The 16054-nt window shown below is 39.3% G+C and overlaps 1 protein-coding gene and 1 pseudogene across 2 annotated transcripts; one reads left to right on the plus strand and one right to left on the minus strand.

Moving 5' to 3' along the window:
* The first annotated feature begins 1506 nt into the window (after positions 1-1506).
* On the plus strand, positions 1507-3006 carry LOC133724604 (uncharacterized). Of its 2 annotated transcripts, none has more exons than XM_062151363.1 (2): positions 1507-2522; positions 2628-3006. In XM_062151363.1, the coding sequence occupies exons 1-2, from the start codon at positions 1986-1988 to the stop codon at positions 2841-2843; spliced, it is 753 nt and encodes a 250-aa protein (XP_062007347.1). In that variant the 5' UTR covers positions 1507-1985; the 3' UTR covers positions 2844-3006. The 2 variants fall into 2 exon arrangements, with proteins under 2 accessions (XP_062007347.1, XP_062007349.1); XM_062151365.1 differs by having other exon boundaries at positions 1508-2527.
* Positions 3007-3247: 241 nt separating this feature from the next.
* LOC133725868 (uncharacterized) lies at positions 3248-14972 on the minus strand (annotated as a pseudogene).
* Positions 14973-16054: the final 1082 nt, after the last annotated feature.

Genomic DNA, 16054 nt, shown 5'->3' on the forward strand with positions numbered 1-16054 from the left:
AAGGCTTCAAGGTTTTGTATTCAAATTTGGGGTTTTTAGCTTCTTGAATCAGGGTTTGGCTATTTGTTTCAGGGTTAGGGCTTCGTGCTGATAACGTGTTTTAGGGAATCAGAAATTGAGAGAAAATCGCTGTGTATTCTCATTGATAATAGGGGCCTCTTTATATAGAGGATTACAATGCATAGAATCCGAATCATACAAGGAAATGTAATCATACATTGAATAGGAATATCTAGATTCTTCTAATTAAACTCTATTACCACTAGGTCAAGTAACATAGAGTTTGGACCAGACACACAAATAAGGATTTACTTGAACAGTAATTTGTTATTTAGAATTTAGGGAGGTGATACCACGGTGCGTTTGGCGCATTTTCCTTTTGAATCACATGACGGATTGTGGATTGTTTAAAGCTAGGGTCTTAAAAACCAATAGTTCAATAATTTGCTTGGTGAAAGATCGAGTGTTGCTCATATCCGATGAAATCTTGATTAAATGTGTTAAGTATTGTGGTGTAGGTTCGTTATATGATGATAGTCATAATTATACTCTTTTAGACTTTTGATGGGCTAGGGATTGTAGGTCTCGACTAGTCTACAAAACATGATTTGTTACCAGTAATCTGATTATGTAGTTGTTAATGTAACTTTTGTCCACCTTAATTTTAAACTCTCGAAGCATTTTAATTTGGTTACCCTTCTTGAATTTAACCTAGTTATCATTAAGAGTTCAAAAGTTCCACACGGCTGTATATGTCCCCATCACCCCATCGCATCTGATTCCATGCATGCCATCTCATGCCACCCTTTTTGTGTCGTTAAATCCAAAAGAGCGGTGCTCTGTTTGCAATTTATGAGCGCATTATGGGCTGGACTTAGTCAACTCAACTCACCAAATGACATGTTCATTACTCGGAAAAAATTATTCACTTGCATCAACTCTCCTACAAAGACAAAAGTGTCGGTCAAAGGTTGAAAGGTTGAAACTTTTTTACACTTTGTCCAACAGTAATATCCTAAAGTTGACATTTCAAAAAAAAAAAAAAATTTCCTAAAGTTGAAAATTTTCCTTCCTTTGCTGTTGTCTTACTGTAACCCTTGGGCCTTTGCCTTTGCCTTTTCAGAGAAAGGCCGGAGAAGGAAAAAAAAAAAAAAAAAAAAAAAACGGGTTGAAACGGATATCGGTTTAAGATATACCGCAGATAGTAATCAATTTAACATCTTTTTTTTTGAAAGGATCAATTTAACATATTATGTCCCTAGAGTTTCAACACTTTGCGCTAAAAAAGTTAGGCAAACCAAAGGGTCGGTGAAATTAGAGAGTTGGATGAGGTTGGGTTGCTGTAGAGAAATGCAGATGCATGTGCAAAAGCTGGGTTTGTTCCTGTGTTTAGCTACATTCCTAATTGCTGATGGTGTTGGCCATCTCTAAGCTAACAGCTCATTCCTACTGATCTAGACATTGATACAGCTACATCTTTACTAAGCATTCAATCCCAATTAATGGACCCATTTTTTATCCCACAAATTATTTGCAAGAATTAAACTTTATTTATGCATAAACAAAGCAAACTAGAAGAAACACCAAATACAGAAAGCATTAATCGTCTAAAAAAATACAGAAAGCATTACAACAAAGAAAAAGCACCACACAAGATACATATTTTCATGTTCTATTGGCACACACCTCATACTTTGGATCATAATTCAGATGAAGTTTCCTTCCTTGTACGCCTCGTAATTGCGATCCTTCATGAATTCCAGCAGCAATGAGGAGTAGGGCTGCTCAACAACTCCCTTATACTCCTTCCACCACTGCATAAAGCTGCTCTTGTCCAAGAAAATCTCAGGAGACAATGCATACTTCTTAATGGCATCGTACACATCCGCCTCAAACTTTCTCAATTCTTTTATGGCAGCTTCTTTCCCTTCACTAGTAATTGCTTCATTCTTTAGCAGTTTGCATCGGATGCGAGCTTCTTCAACATGCGCCCAAAAACACGAATCCTCATTCAAACTAGACCCCACGCAACGAATTTTCTTCTCATTCCGTTGTGCTCTATATCTCATACAACAATCCTCGATCTCGTCCCCATGGGAAATCAAAATTTCAAATCATTTTTCATTGATCATTCTGATCATTTGGCCTTGGTGATAGTGTTCAATCAACATAATCGACCAAATCAATCTAATCGGCAAAATGGTTCCTCCTGTTGCAGTCCTCTCTCCGAGCAACAACTTCAACAAGTTTTGGCTATTTTGAATCACAAAGTTTCTGATGATTCTTCTAGTCCTCATTCACAAGCCAATGCTGCTATAACTAAACCAGGTTTATCTAAGATCGCTTCCCGTAGCTGGATCATTGACAGCAGGGCGACAGATCACATCTCTTCATCTCCTAAATTATTTTCGCATAAGAGTAAAAATTGTTCATTGCCTCCTGTGTTATTACCTAGCGGAGAGAAGGCTAATATTGTTGCAAAAGGATCATTGCCTCTGAATTCTGTGTATTACCTGCGTGATGTATTGTGTGTGCCTACATTCAAAGTTGATCTGTTATCGGTCAGTCGTCTGACAAGGGGCTTGAATTGTTCAGTGACATTTTTCCCATATTGGTGTATTTTGCAGGATCTGGTTTCGAAGAGAACGATTGGTTTGGGTAAGCAACGTGACGGTCTCTACTATTTGGTGGCATTAGCGACGGAGAAAACCACATCCAAACCACATCACTCATCACCCATTCAACATGCCTGTCACCTCACCATGTCCTCTACCAACCTTTGGCATCGTCGTTTGGGCCATGTTTCATCTCCTCCTCTAGGCATGTTTCATCTCCTCCTCTAGATTATATTGCTAAATATTTCTTAAATATTTCTCTTAATTCGAATCATGCTTGCGATGTTTGTCCATTAGCAAAGAAGAGTCGTCTTTCTTTTGGTGCTAGTTCTATCTCATCTGTTAAACCTTTTGATCTTATTCATTGTGATATCTGGGGTCCTTATAAACATTCTTCTCTTTCTGGTGCCCATTATTTTCTTAATATTGTGGATGATTATTCTCGTTTTACTTGGGTTTTTTTAATGCAACATAAACATGAAACTCAATCTTTAGTAAAACAATTTTTTGCTTTTGCATGTACTCAATTCTCATCTCAGATAAAAAGTTTTCGCAGTGATAATGGGGCTGAGTTCCTTTTTCTTCAAAAATTTTTCCAAGATAATGGAGTCCTTTTTCAGCATTCTTGTGTTTATACGCCCCAACAAAATGGGGTAGTGGAACGCAAGCATCGCCATATCCTCCAGGTTGCACGCGCTTTTAAATTTCAGGCTAATCTTCCTCCAAAATTTTGGGGAGAATGTGTACTTACTACTGTGCATGTTATTAATCGTTTACCCACTTCACTTCTCTCTTTTAAAACACCTTTTGAGCGTACGTCTTTATTCCAAACCTCCACTAGGCCAAAAAAGCTAACAGACAACGGACCAAATTCGTTGTGTGATTTGGACGATCTCCGTTGTGTATCGGAGCGTTGTGTGATGAAAAATGGCACAACGGTGGAAACCCGTTGTGTGAATCACAAACAGTCAACAATTATTTGTTAAAACTGTTGTGCCTTCTTTCGGCAGATGGCAGCCAAAGTTGCCGTGCAGTCATGCTGCACATGTCATTGGCATCATTCACACAACGAAAGTTGTTTCCGAGACGTTGTATGAAAGGCGAATCAGACAACAGCATTTTATTTTTTTTGTTGTATGAGTTATCCTCACACTTCACTTTTGGAAATTTTATTGTTGTGTGTTAGTTTTTAGATAACGTATTCTAGTTATTACAGTTGTGTGATTGTAAATAAGACAACGTATGTTTGTTAGAACCGTTGCATGGTTATATAAGAATTCATTGTGTGAACATCAAAATTGTTACTTCAGACAACATTATTAACATTAGAAATTCTGTTGTGTGATAATCGTCTTTTCTGGATTTTGTGCATTGATAATAATGCTCCATTTTACCTAATAAACAGTGACTAATTGTAAAGAAAAGACACTGGAATCTATGAAATGAGTAATTCAACTCATACTATTTGAAGAAAAGCATTCAAATGTTAAAAGGGAGGATTTCTCATTCATCCAAACCAACATTGAAAGAAGAAAAACATTCAACTGCATGCCCATCTACTTGGGACATCAAAAGCTGATACAAATACAAACCATTTGTTACAAAACATGCCACACAGTACATGAATATTGTACCAGCAGAGAAGCACAAAAATGATGCTTTCCTTCAGCAACAACCTACTTCCTCTTATGCTTTCCTTTAGCTCCTACACATACGCCTTCACGACATACTTTGCCCATTCATTTCGCATCATATATATCTATATCTGCTTGAGTATATTGACTGTTGCCTCTCCTCTCCCATTGAATCAATTTATTATATGAAAGTGAGGCATGGACATAAAAGAGTCAATATAAACAGAGTTAAACAGACTACATTTATAAACTACACTTGTTTACCAAAAGAAGTCAAATTTCTCAAGCAAGGCTTCCCAAAACATGCAATTGTTTACCAAAATTGAAATATGGTAAATATGTTGTGAACATGGAAGACAACCAAACTTCAAAACCTATCAACAACAAAGACTACAACCACACAAAGAATCAGACGAACCCCAATTTCAAGAGACTAAACAACAGCTGCACTGCAATATCCTCAATAGATAAAAAAATAGGTGCAACAAAAACATGTACAACTAGTAGCAAAAACACTCACCCATTATCTTAAAGCCCCGATTCCACTGTCAAAAGCAATCACTACAAAACAAAATCCAATTATTCTTTCAGTGACTCATTCACAGACATCTAGCTACCTTTAGAGCAATAAATATTATATAGCTTTTCAATGACCTTCCTATGTATGATGCTATCATCCACAAATATAGAACTAAAAAGGCATGGGAACTAAAACATCAATTAACAAATGATTCAACCATTCTGCAATTTCAAATAGGCATTCTGCAATTTGTGGTTTGTGCACCATATGCATCGCCGAAAGTTACAAAGTCATAACTCAGCTCATCTAATCCGGGTGTCTTTGCCTGCTCGATTTGACATATGTAATATATGTCTTCATTCCACCCACATATTTACCATATTATATAGCAAGATGGTTTGTAATTCTAGCTTACCAATCATATGTATACATATATAGGGGGTTCAACATCTCCACAGATTTGCAATATATATATATATATATATGCAGATTATGCTCTAGCTGTACATTCTGACCTTCTAATTTATTTTCAGCTCAAACATGCACCATATGCATGTAACACAAACCCCTTATGCAAATAACCAAACTCAAAAGGTTTCAAACAAAAAATATGAACTAAAAAAGCTAAAAACAAATTCAAGAGTAAAAAAAAAAATTAGAAAGCAACTCACCCAAATAGGCAAAGAAGAGCCAATCGATGCATGCAGAGCGAACAACAAAACCAGAAAGCAGTAACAGCAACGGGAAGAGAATGAACAACAAAAGCATAAACAAAGTTTAAAAAAAAATGATTAGACCTGAATCCACCAAAATCAAAACAAAAAGAATATCATTCCAATACAAAATGGAACACCAACTACTCACCGTAATCAGCAAATAGGAAGCCCCAAGAACCAAAAAAGAAGAGATTCTAGACAGAAGACAAATCGAATAGACTTCCAGTTGTAAACTTGAATCAAGATGCATCAATCCATTAACATTGCAAAATATAGACAATGGCATATCAATTTCACTACTGACTACAATAAAATTTTCTATCTTTAAGCCCAAATTAGTATCACTAAATGTGAAAGAAGCATTCAATTTAGGCACCATGTAGTTCAGTACTTCCTACTTATTTACTACTAAGACTAGAAACTAGCAGATCATGTTTAATTACAAGAACCCACACAGATATGCAATCGCTGCTTTTCCAATTCCACCCCAGCCCCAAATCCCCAATACATGCGAAACATCATCCTATCAAAAATGGGTTCGGAACCTCAACATATTGTAATAAAACATTCAATCCTATCAAATTTTTTGCAGTGTTTATGAACCCAAATCAGAAGCAAAACCAAAATAGAGAAAGAAATTCTTAACCTCCTTTGCAAATGCTCAGCTCGTCCAAGCACCAAAGAGCATTAATAGAACACTGCAAAAATCACAAAGAGACATGGCTATCTTGTCAAGTTCTCCCATGGCTTTGGGCCTATATCTAACTGGTGCGGTGACTTTATATGGTAAAAGCAGCAATAAGGTTAATTCTTACCATTGTTGATCTTCTTTCACTTAAAGAGGGAGCAATTGTTGCCAAGTTTGGATCATCCCTGTGCTTGCCCCAAGCTGCTTCGAACTGCAGACCCTTGCATCTAGGAATTAAAATAAGTATTTGAGATACAGAACTGGTAATCACAAAGAAGGTTCATATATGAGTAGAATGTATAATCCTTACTAATGGAGCAAGATTAGTATACGAATAACAAGATTTCGAATTTCTTCACGAGATCTTCTCAATGCTGCTTCTTTGTGCAAAGTAGCAAGTTCATCCACCAACCTCATGAAGCGAAGCGATGAATTAAATAATACCTATTATAAGGGAGACTTTATAAGTTAGTAGTAGTAATTGCCTATTTCATTTGGAGGCTAGTAAAAATAATTACTTCCCACATGCCACAACAACCATCTAGAAAATAATGCACAACGTGCATATGCGAGGCCCAAATCATGATTGTGTTGTTTACCTTTCCACATATGGTGTATTCCTAATCCATGTTAGCTTTATAACTGTTTCAATCTGTTTGAGAACCTGCAAAAATATGAACGTTAATACTTATTAAAATTGCAAAGTCTCAACACACAAACAGAAGGACATATGCTCACTAGTAAAACAGTCTCATCGTCATCAGCTTGCATCCACTTAAAGAAAAGAGGGAAAATGCGCCTGAAATGAGCTAGTAACACCTGACCAACACCATTAAAAAGCGGCTCTACGTAACGAAGCCATGCAACACGGCGCTCCTTGTTCCTAGGCTGGCGCTCCAAGTGACTTAACATCTCATTTAAAATTTTATCAAACCTATAGAAAATAATGAAAAAACTGATAATTGATGGGATAGGAACATGCAGTAACAAGACAATAAAAGTTTGTAAGCTGAACTCTCATGGTTGAATAGATTACAGGCTGCAGACCAGAATTTAAAGTATTTTAACAACATTGGACTGCATGACTCTGTTCAAATGAAATGGCGCATGAAATTATCAAATTGGACATGATGACCCAAAAAAAGTATCCTGACTGTACTGTAAAGTATTTGGTAAGGATTGCCAAAGTAAAAGAAACTGCAGTTTACAGGAATAAGAAAATTGTTCAAACACAAGTGGAATCTCAAAAGCAAAAACTGAATCTAGCCATTATGAGGAGATATTTCATTTTCTCATATAAATTTTTCCTTCATGCTGTCAATTTTTCTATGAAAACGTCACCGTCCAGCAGTATAACTATAAACCTCCAGAGTTAAGAAAAGAACTTGTTGCAGCTTGTGACACTAATAAAATGCTATCAAAGTGACTTAACAAGTTAGCTACATAAAAAAAAAAAAACAAAAAAAACAAATAAAAAAAAAACGCCTAAAGCACCTAATATTGCAAAGTGTTGAAGGAAAATCAAGTTTAGTGTGCCTTATCAAACTAGGAATAGGAATAGAAGAGAAAGTTCTAGATTTCCCAATCCTACACGGATTGGTATTCCTTGTAACATTAGAACTAGTACTTTGTAATCCCTATATATAGGGCTCCTATTCTCAATAATATGATTACAATTCTCTCTACAATTTCTCTCAAATCTCTTTTTCCTTAAACACGTTATCAGCACGACTCTAACCACAAAACAGAAAACCAAAACTCATTCACAAAGCAGCCCCTAGCCCGAGCTAGCCGAGCCTTCGCTGCAGCCCGCGCGCCCGTGCGTTTGCAACCTTGCACAGCAGCTCCTGCTGTCCCCTCCCTGCAGCCCTGCGTTCCAGCCTGCTGCCACCGAAGCATCCCTGCTGCGCAAACAAGCCAACGCACACCCACTGCATCTTTTTCCCGTTCCTGTGCACATCCGTCCTCCTGCAAGCCTCTAAACATCTAGTTCGGAAGCTCAGATCGAAAAACTTTCTTCATCAAAGTTGTTCGTCTCTGTCTCTTCCATCTAACCTCCGAATTTTAGCCTTATCGGAGTTATATTGAGATCTGTACACCAATCGAAGTACAAGCTGTTCAGAACAGAATCTGCTCCGAATTTTCAACAAGTAAGTTTTTAAATTAAAGTTCCTGTTTTCCGAAGTTTAAATCCTCCTTCTTTTTCTTTGGGGACTTGCAACCTCCCTTCTTCTACATCCCACCTTTCTTATAACGTGGGTTCGATTCATGAGAAAGCGGAATCGTGGGGATTCACGCAATTAACGAACTAAGAGCGTTCGTAAGACTTCGGACTAAGAGCGTTCGTAAGCATCGATTTAACGAACTAAGAGCGTTCGTAAGCTACGGACTAAGAGCGTTCGTGAGCACCTATTTTGACCATTCAAACATCATTGTTTCGGTCTAATCCAAATTTCTTGGAAATAGATTTCTTGGTAGCATTAAGGCTCGGAAATCTTAATACTAGTTTTCGTGGAAGCATTGACTCCAAAACTAATCCGTTCTTGTTTCTCCTTTTTGGATATCAAACTTGAACGAGCTCGATTTTACTCCATTGGATTCTATGGGCACGGGATATTTATTTGCCTACAATCCAAGAGCCATGTTCTAAAGGAACCGCTCAAGACTCACAAACTGAGATAGAAAATTCCAGGGCATTTACCCTGATGAAGCGCCACATGAAGATGACCCTCCAGTTTGAGTACATGAATGAGGATAACGCTAACAACCTTTGGGTTGCGCCTAGTGAACGTTTTAGTAACATTCACAACTTTCCGAACATGGAAGCACGATGGAATAATATCTGCTTCACTAAAACTTTGAAAGAGTTATGAAATATTGTTCGGAGGCTCTCTGCATTATATTATTTATGCATGATTGTGGAAAACACAAAAGAACAAATTGATTGAGAAAACCCTAACATGACTGTAGGAGTCATGACGTTGAGGGTATAGGGTTGGACACCATGGCGCCACTTTTGGCCATGATTGCACTGTTCCAACGCCATTGGTCCTAGGGACCATATGTATTGTATCAATACACCTCAATCAAGAGAGCATCCTCTTCATGGTATTTTATGGAGTACCTGATCAATGGTAATATATCGAGCTATAAAAGACTTTAAATCTGGCGATGAAGATAGAATGCCGCAGATTTTTATTTAGAATAGTCTTTTAATTTCCAAGAATTATGTAATGGCAATTATGCCTTAATCAATAAAATGACTTATTGGATTATCTCTTTTCCTCTAGGCGTACTCAATTAAGTATGATGTCTAGGAAAGTAATTGAGATTAGTGGTACTTAAGAGAGCTTTGCTCCACCGACATCTCTCTCTACTTCCCTGGTCATATTTAATTGGAATTACCGAACGAATTGAGTGACTACAATTTGTCTAATGTTTGATTTTACTTTGGATTAGATTATGGTCACGAAACTTTGATGTAATCATTGGCTATTATTAATAAAGTATCGATTTATTTTATCTCATGTCATGGACATATTTTTCGAACTTTATTACTTAAAGGATATAAGAGCCAATGGTTTTCATGTGGAAACACATTGTGAGAATGGACAAGAGTTCCTTTGCATCACCTCTAATGACTACGGACATAAACGAGTATTAGAGAAACTTATGTGTCGATCTAGTGGGTTGTATGCAACCACTATTCGAGTAATTGAATCCAATCATGTTATATGATTTATGGGATTCTGACACATATAGGCTTTGGCATGACCGTCTGGGACACCCAGGTCGTGATATGATGATCCGTATATTAAAGACTTCACACGGACATCCATTCTTCAGAACGAAGAGAAGTAAAAACCAAAAATTGGTTCGAGGAGATGCACCTGCGCCTCACGGCGCCAAGACTGTGCAAGACCGGCCACTTAGGGCCGGCGCCGTCTACCCCCTACGGCAACAACATGGCATTGACGCCATGGATCATTGTTTGACTCCTCCTTCTACTTCTAAAGTCAATTGTGACTTCATGGCTAAACCAAAATCCTCATTGGTTGTCTCTAAAGCCCATCATTCGTTCTGCAAAGCCTGCTCTTTAGCAAAATTAGGATCGAGACCATCCTATGCAAAGGACACTAAAGACAATATATACCATTCTTGCAAAGAATCCAAGGTGATATTTGTGGACCTATTCAACCACCATGCGGACCATTTAGATATTTTATGGTGTTGGTTGATGCATCGACACGCTGGTCACATGTCATGCTATTGTCCACTAGGAACGCTGCATTTGCTAAACTCCTAGCACAGATTATTAAGTTAAGGGCTCACCACCCTGATCATCCTATTAAGTCTATAAGATTAGACAATGCTGGAGAGTTTACATCAAAGACTTTTGATGATTATTGCATGTCCATTGGGATTGATGTTGAACATCCTGTTCCTCATGTTCACACCCGAAATGGTCTCGCAGAAGCCGCCATTAAAACGACTACAAATGGTCGCTAGGGCATTGGTAATGCGCACCAATCTCCCTATTTCTGCTTGGGGCTATGCAATATTGCATGCAGCTGTGCTTATTCGTTTGAGGCCCACTGCCACTCAACCCTTCTCTGCGTCCCAGATGGTTACTGGGTATGAGCCTGATGTCTCACACTTACGCATATTTGGGTGTGCAGTTTATGTGCCAATTGCGCCTCCACAGCGCACCAAAATGGGTCCTCAAAGACGATTAGGCATTTATGTTGGATATGATTCTCCAACGATTATCCGCTACATAGAACCCTTGACAGGCGATCTCTTTACCGCTAGATTTGCGGATTGTCACTTCGATGAGACAGTCTTCCCATCGTTAGGGGGAGATAAAAACATCAATGTTCAACAGGAACGACAGGAATTGTCGTGGTCTGTCCCCACTCTGTCTCATCTTGATCCCCGAACCGCACAGTCCGAAATTGAAGTGCGGAGAATTCTCGATCTTCAGAACGTAGCAGAATCGATGCCTGATGAGTTTTCTGATATCGCTAAAGTGACGAGATCACACATACCTGCTGCAAACGTGCCTACAAGGATTGATGTCCCTAAAATTAGAGGACATGACGCCATCTCAAGGTTACCAGAGCATGGCGCCAACGTCCCCACTCACAGTGATGGTGACGTTCTGGCTAGGCCCACGGCTCCTGCCAGGAAGCGCGGGAGGCCCATAGGTTCGATGGATTCTCGCCCAAGAAAGAAAGCGAGTTTGGCACAAAATAATCCATTAATCATCGATGTGAATAATCCATCTCATGAGAATATTCCGGATTATGGTTATGTCCAAGAGACATCATTGGGGGACGCTCCAATGTCAGAACCAACTCCAGAGAATAGAGAGATCTCCATAAATTACACTAGTGTACATGAGATGATGGATAGAAATTCTATGGCGATTGATGATGCATTTGCATATCATATTGCAAAAGGAATTATAGAATATGATGATATCGAACCTCGCTCTGTTGAAGAATGTCAACGAAGAGCAGATTGGCCTAAATGGAAAGATGCGATCCAGGTTGAATTGGATTCACTAACAAAGAGACAGGTATTTGGGCCTGTAACGCAGACACCCCCAAGTGTAAAACCTGTTGGCCACAAATGGGTATTTGTTAGAAAGCGTAATGAGAAAAACGAGGTGGTAAGATATAAAGTCCGCCTTGTGGCGCAAGGTTTCTCACAACGCCCTGGAATCGACTACGAGGAGACATATTCTCCCGTAATGGACGTTATAACATTCCGCTACCTTGTCAGTTTGGTAGTTTCCGAAAAACTTGACATGCAGCTTATGGATGTGGTTACAGCATATCTCTATGGGGATCTAGATTCAGAGATATATATGAAGGTTCCAGATGGACTTCAATTACCCAAATCAAGTGGCTCTAAACCACGGAGCGCGTTTTCAATAAGATTAAAACGCTCACTATATGGTATAACCGTCTAAGTGACTACTTGATTGGGAAGGGATATATTAACAATAAAATATGCCCATGCGTGTTCATTAAAAGAACAAGTTCCGGATTTGCAATTGTAGCAGTTTATGTCGATGACATGAACCTAATTGGAACTCTAGATGAGTTAAAGGAAACTGCTAATTACTTGAAATCCGAATTTGAGATGAAAGATCTTGGGAAAACACGGTTTTGTCTCGGTTTAGAACTCGAGCACCGTAGTGATGGGATTTTGATCCATCAGTCTGCATATACTCAGAAAATTCTAAGGCGCTTTAATGAAGATAAAGCAAAGCCTGCGAGTACTCCCATGATCGGCCGTAGTCTTGAGCCCGGAAAAGATCCGTTTCGTCCAAGGGATGAGGACGAAGAACCCTTAGAGGCCGAAGTGCCCTATTTGAGTGCAATAGGCGCATTATTGTACTTAGCTCAATGCACAAGACCGGATATCTCATTTGCAGTAAACTTGTTAGCTCGACATAGCTCTGCGCCAACACGCCGCCATTGGATTGGTGTAAAGACCATCTTTCGATACCTAAGAGGTACGATTGATATGGGCCTATTCTATCCCTACAGAGAGAAAAGGAATGACGGAAAGTTGGGATCGGACCCCAAAAGGCATAACGCCCCCGTCCATGGAATGGCCGCCGGCCATGTTGCCGGCGCCGCCGCCGCTCATGGTGGCCGGCGTCCTCCTATCTCCCTCCATCAAAACGACAACGATGTCTTGATGGGTTTTGCTGATGCAGGGTACCTCTCTGACCCTCACAAAGGTCGCTCCCAAACAGGTTATGTCTTTACCATGGGAAGCACTACGATATCTTGGAGGTCTACGAAACAGACCATTGTTGCTACTTCCTCAAATCATGCAGAGATTATTGCTCTGCATGAAGCTGTATGTGAATGTGTATGGCTAAGGTCTGTAATTCGACACATTCAAGGAAGTTGTGGTTTGAAGTCTACCACAGATGAACCTACATGCATTTATGAGGATAATGCAGCTTGTATTGAACAAATGAAGTTAGGTTTCATCAAGGGCGACAACACCAAGCATATATCGCCTAAGTTCTTTTATAATCAGCAACAACAATCACTTCTAAAGATTGAAGTGAATCAAATCCGATCAGAGGATAATGTAGCGGACTTATTCACTAAGTCGTTACCTAAATCCACCTTCGAGAAACATGTGAAGAGCATCGGATTGAGAAAGTTATCCGAACTCCCACGATTGTAGCAATCAGGGGGAGATATCGACATCAGGGGGAGTTATGATGTCTACATGTTCGATCTTGAAGAGTGAAGGACGTGTTGTGCTCTTTTTGTCCTTCGACCAGGGTTATTTTTATCCCACAGGGTTTTTGTTACCTGGCAAGGTTTTTAACGAGGCAACGGATGAAGCGTCACCACCAAGTTTGAGCGGCACAAGGGGGAGTGTTGAAGGAAAATCAAGTTTAGTGTGCCTTATCAAACTAGGAATAGGAATAGAAGAGAAAGTTCTAGATTTCCCAATCCTACACGGATTGGTATTCCTTGTAACATTAGAACTAGTACTTTGTAATCCCTATATATAGGGCTCCTATTCTCAATAATATGATTACAATTCTCTCTACAATTTCTCTCAAATCTCTTTTTCCTTAAACACAAAGGTTATTTTACTTGTTGCCAAAAGTTTACAAAGTCAGGTGCCAAAGTTTAAAATTAGAGAAGGGAATAAAAAAAAAAACATAGACAGATATAGAAACAGATAGACAATTACCTGACTTGCTGAAGTGCATGATCCACTTATTTCTCCACTAAAAATGCTTTAGGCTTGCTAATTCATAAGAAGCAACCAATCATAACCCCTGTTATCAAAACTCAAATACATTCACCTACTAAGAAGCAATCCAAAATGGATGCGGTATACAATGAAAAGACATATCTTGCAAAGTTGCAAATTTGCATAATAAATTTGTACCATGCAGAATGGCTTTCTTGGCTGCCTAGTATATACATAAAATCAAACCAAGTAAACAAACCAACTCACATGATAATGCAACTGAAAGTAGATATTTATCCAAATCCTTCTTAGCATATTCTGCTGCTAATGAACCTCTTATCCTCATCATGAATTGCAAAATGTGCACACCTGAATGGTCAAATTTCAAAACATTATGAAACACCTCTCAACAATACTTCATTCACAGTACTACATCAGACCTAAACAGTGAGCATACTAAACAAAACCAAAGCATTAAGAACCTCAATTTTCTTTAAAAATCCAAGCTTACATCCAGGAGTAGAACCTAAGTGTTATCCATGGTGTGCCTTAACCCCTTATCCTCTGGTGCATCAACTTCAATTTTGAAACTCCCACTTCCCTCACATCTGAATTTGGCTCACTGACCTTATTGTCCTTATTCCTTTACTGCAATTTATGTGCTTGAAAAGGATAATTTCATTGCTTTTGAAGCTTCCAGCCAAAATAATGAAGATAATTCTAGGAGTAATGCTTACCCTGCATAATATAAAAGGATAGCATAGAATCACTCAACCATTCTGATTCCACACAGAATTGCAATGAAGAACATCATTTCTAATCACAAATGAAAAACCCAAAACTAAATTGAAAAAACCATTAAGATCCAGAAACGCACCAAATGATGACGAACAACTGCTGGAGCTGTTGAGCCTCAGCGACGAGCCGATCAAACTGGGCTTCGCTGCAGAAGGGCGCGAGCTCCACTGAAACCGGTGCATAATCGAGCTCTCGTAACGACCCTTCTGGGCTTAAAGCCCTGACTGCCGTAATCGGACCCCAGCTCAAAGCCCTCATGCCACATGTTGGATATACTACTGTTCTTCCGGCCGACTCGGAATCGTTCCCCAACTCGAGGCTTCATAGCCCAAGAAGCTGCTTCTCTTCACTGCTAGGAGAACGAGAATTGAAAACTGAGAAAACCATAAACGAAATCGAAGTCAATTAATTAGTGAATTTTCGGTAATACCTTCGGCTTCAGCGATAGAGATAGTGGAGAGTTTGAATCGATCTCTGAGAAGCTCACTCACTGAGTCGGAGCAAACAGAGGCGAAGACGAGGTCGGAGAGGTGGGCTGTCCCGATTCCAGGTCAGAGACGAGCTTCAGAGTATGGTGGAGTACGAGGGGGTCGTGAATGAGTTAGAGAGAGCGAGTTAGGGTTTCGATGATTGAAGAAATTGTAGGGGGCGGGAGTTGAGAGTTTGATGATTAGGGATGTGAGAGATGCAGGTTTCAGTGGAGAGAAGGTGAAATCCACTGGACGCTCAGGCTAGGAGCTGGGTGCTTCGGTTGGATGCTGAATTAGCTTTTGAGTCAGACGCGAAGATTGGCTGTGGACGAAGAGGTAATCAGTGACTTGTGTTTCGGGGAGAGAAGAAGACTGTGGGAGACATGGTCTTACAAAATGGCAAGGTGTATTGAGTTTGCCCTGATGCGAGACATGGTTTGTCTTCTATTTTTTATAATAAAATCAGAACACACAAAAATGATGGTGCGTTTTGTGATTGTCTACACTTTAAACTTTCAGCTGAGGGACACAAAATGAAAACTCCCGCCTACTATGTGTAACAAGCTCATTTTTGGCGCTCAGATGGCTTTCCCATTCACACAACAGACAAAAGTCATTCCGTTGTATGAGCTTGCAAATCATTTGCCAAAATTTGGTCATTTTGGGGGGAATGAAACTCATTTTGGGGCACATTAATCTTTTCAATGTTATCTCCCTCAATTGGACAATACAATGAATATACATGTTGTGTGACAATTTCTAAGTTTCGATCCTACAACACATATAAGTATTCTGTTGTGCAAAGTAGTACTTTGGTAGTGCATTTGAGTCAGAAATTGGAGCCAAATATGAGTAAAGGTAGGGGGGAAA

The sequence above is a fragment of the Rosa rugosa genome, chromosome 1, assembly GCF_958449725.1.
Source record: "Rosa rugosa chromosome 1, drRosRugo1.1, whole genome shotgun sequence".
In the NCBI taxonomy this organism is placed as follows: domain Eukaryota; kingdom Viridiplantae; phylum Streptophyta; class Magnoliopsida; order Rosales; family Rosaceae; genus Rosa; species Rosa rugosa.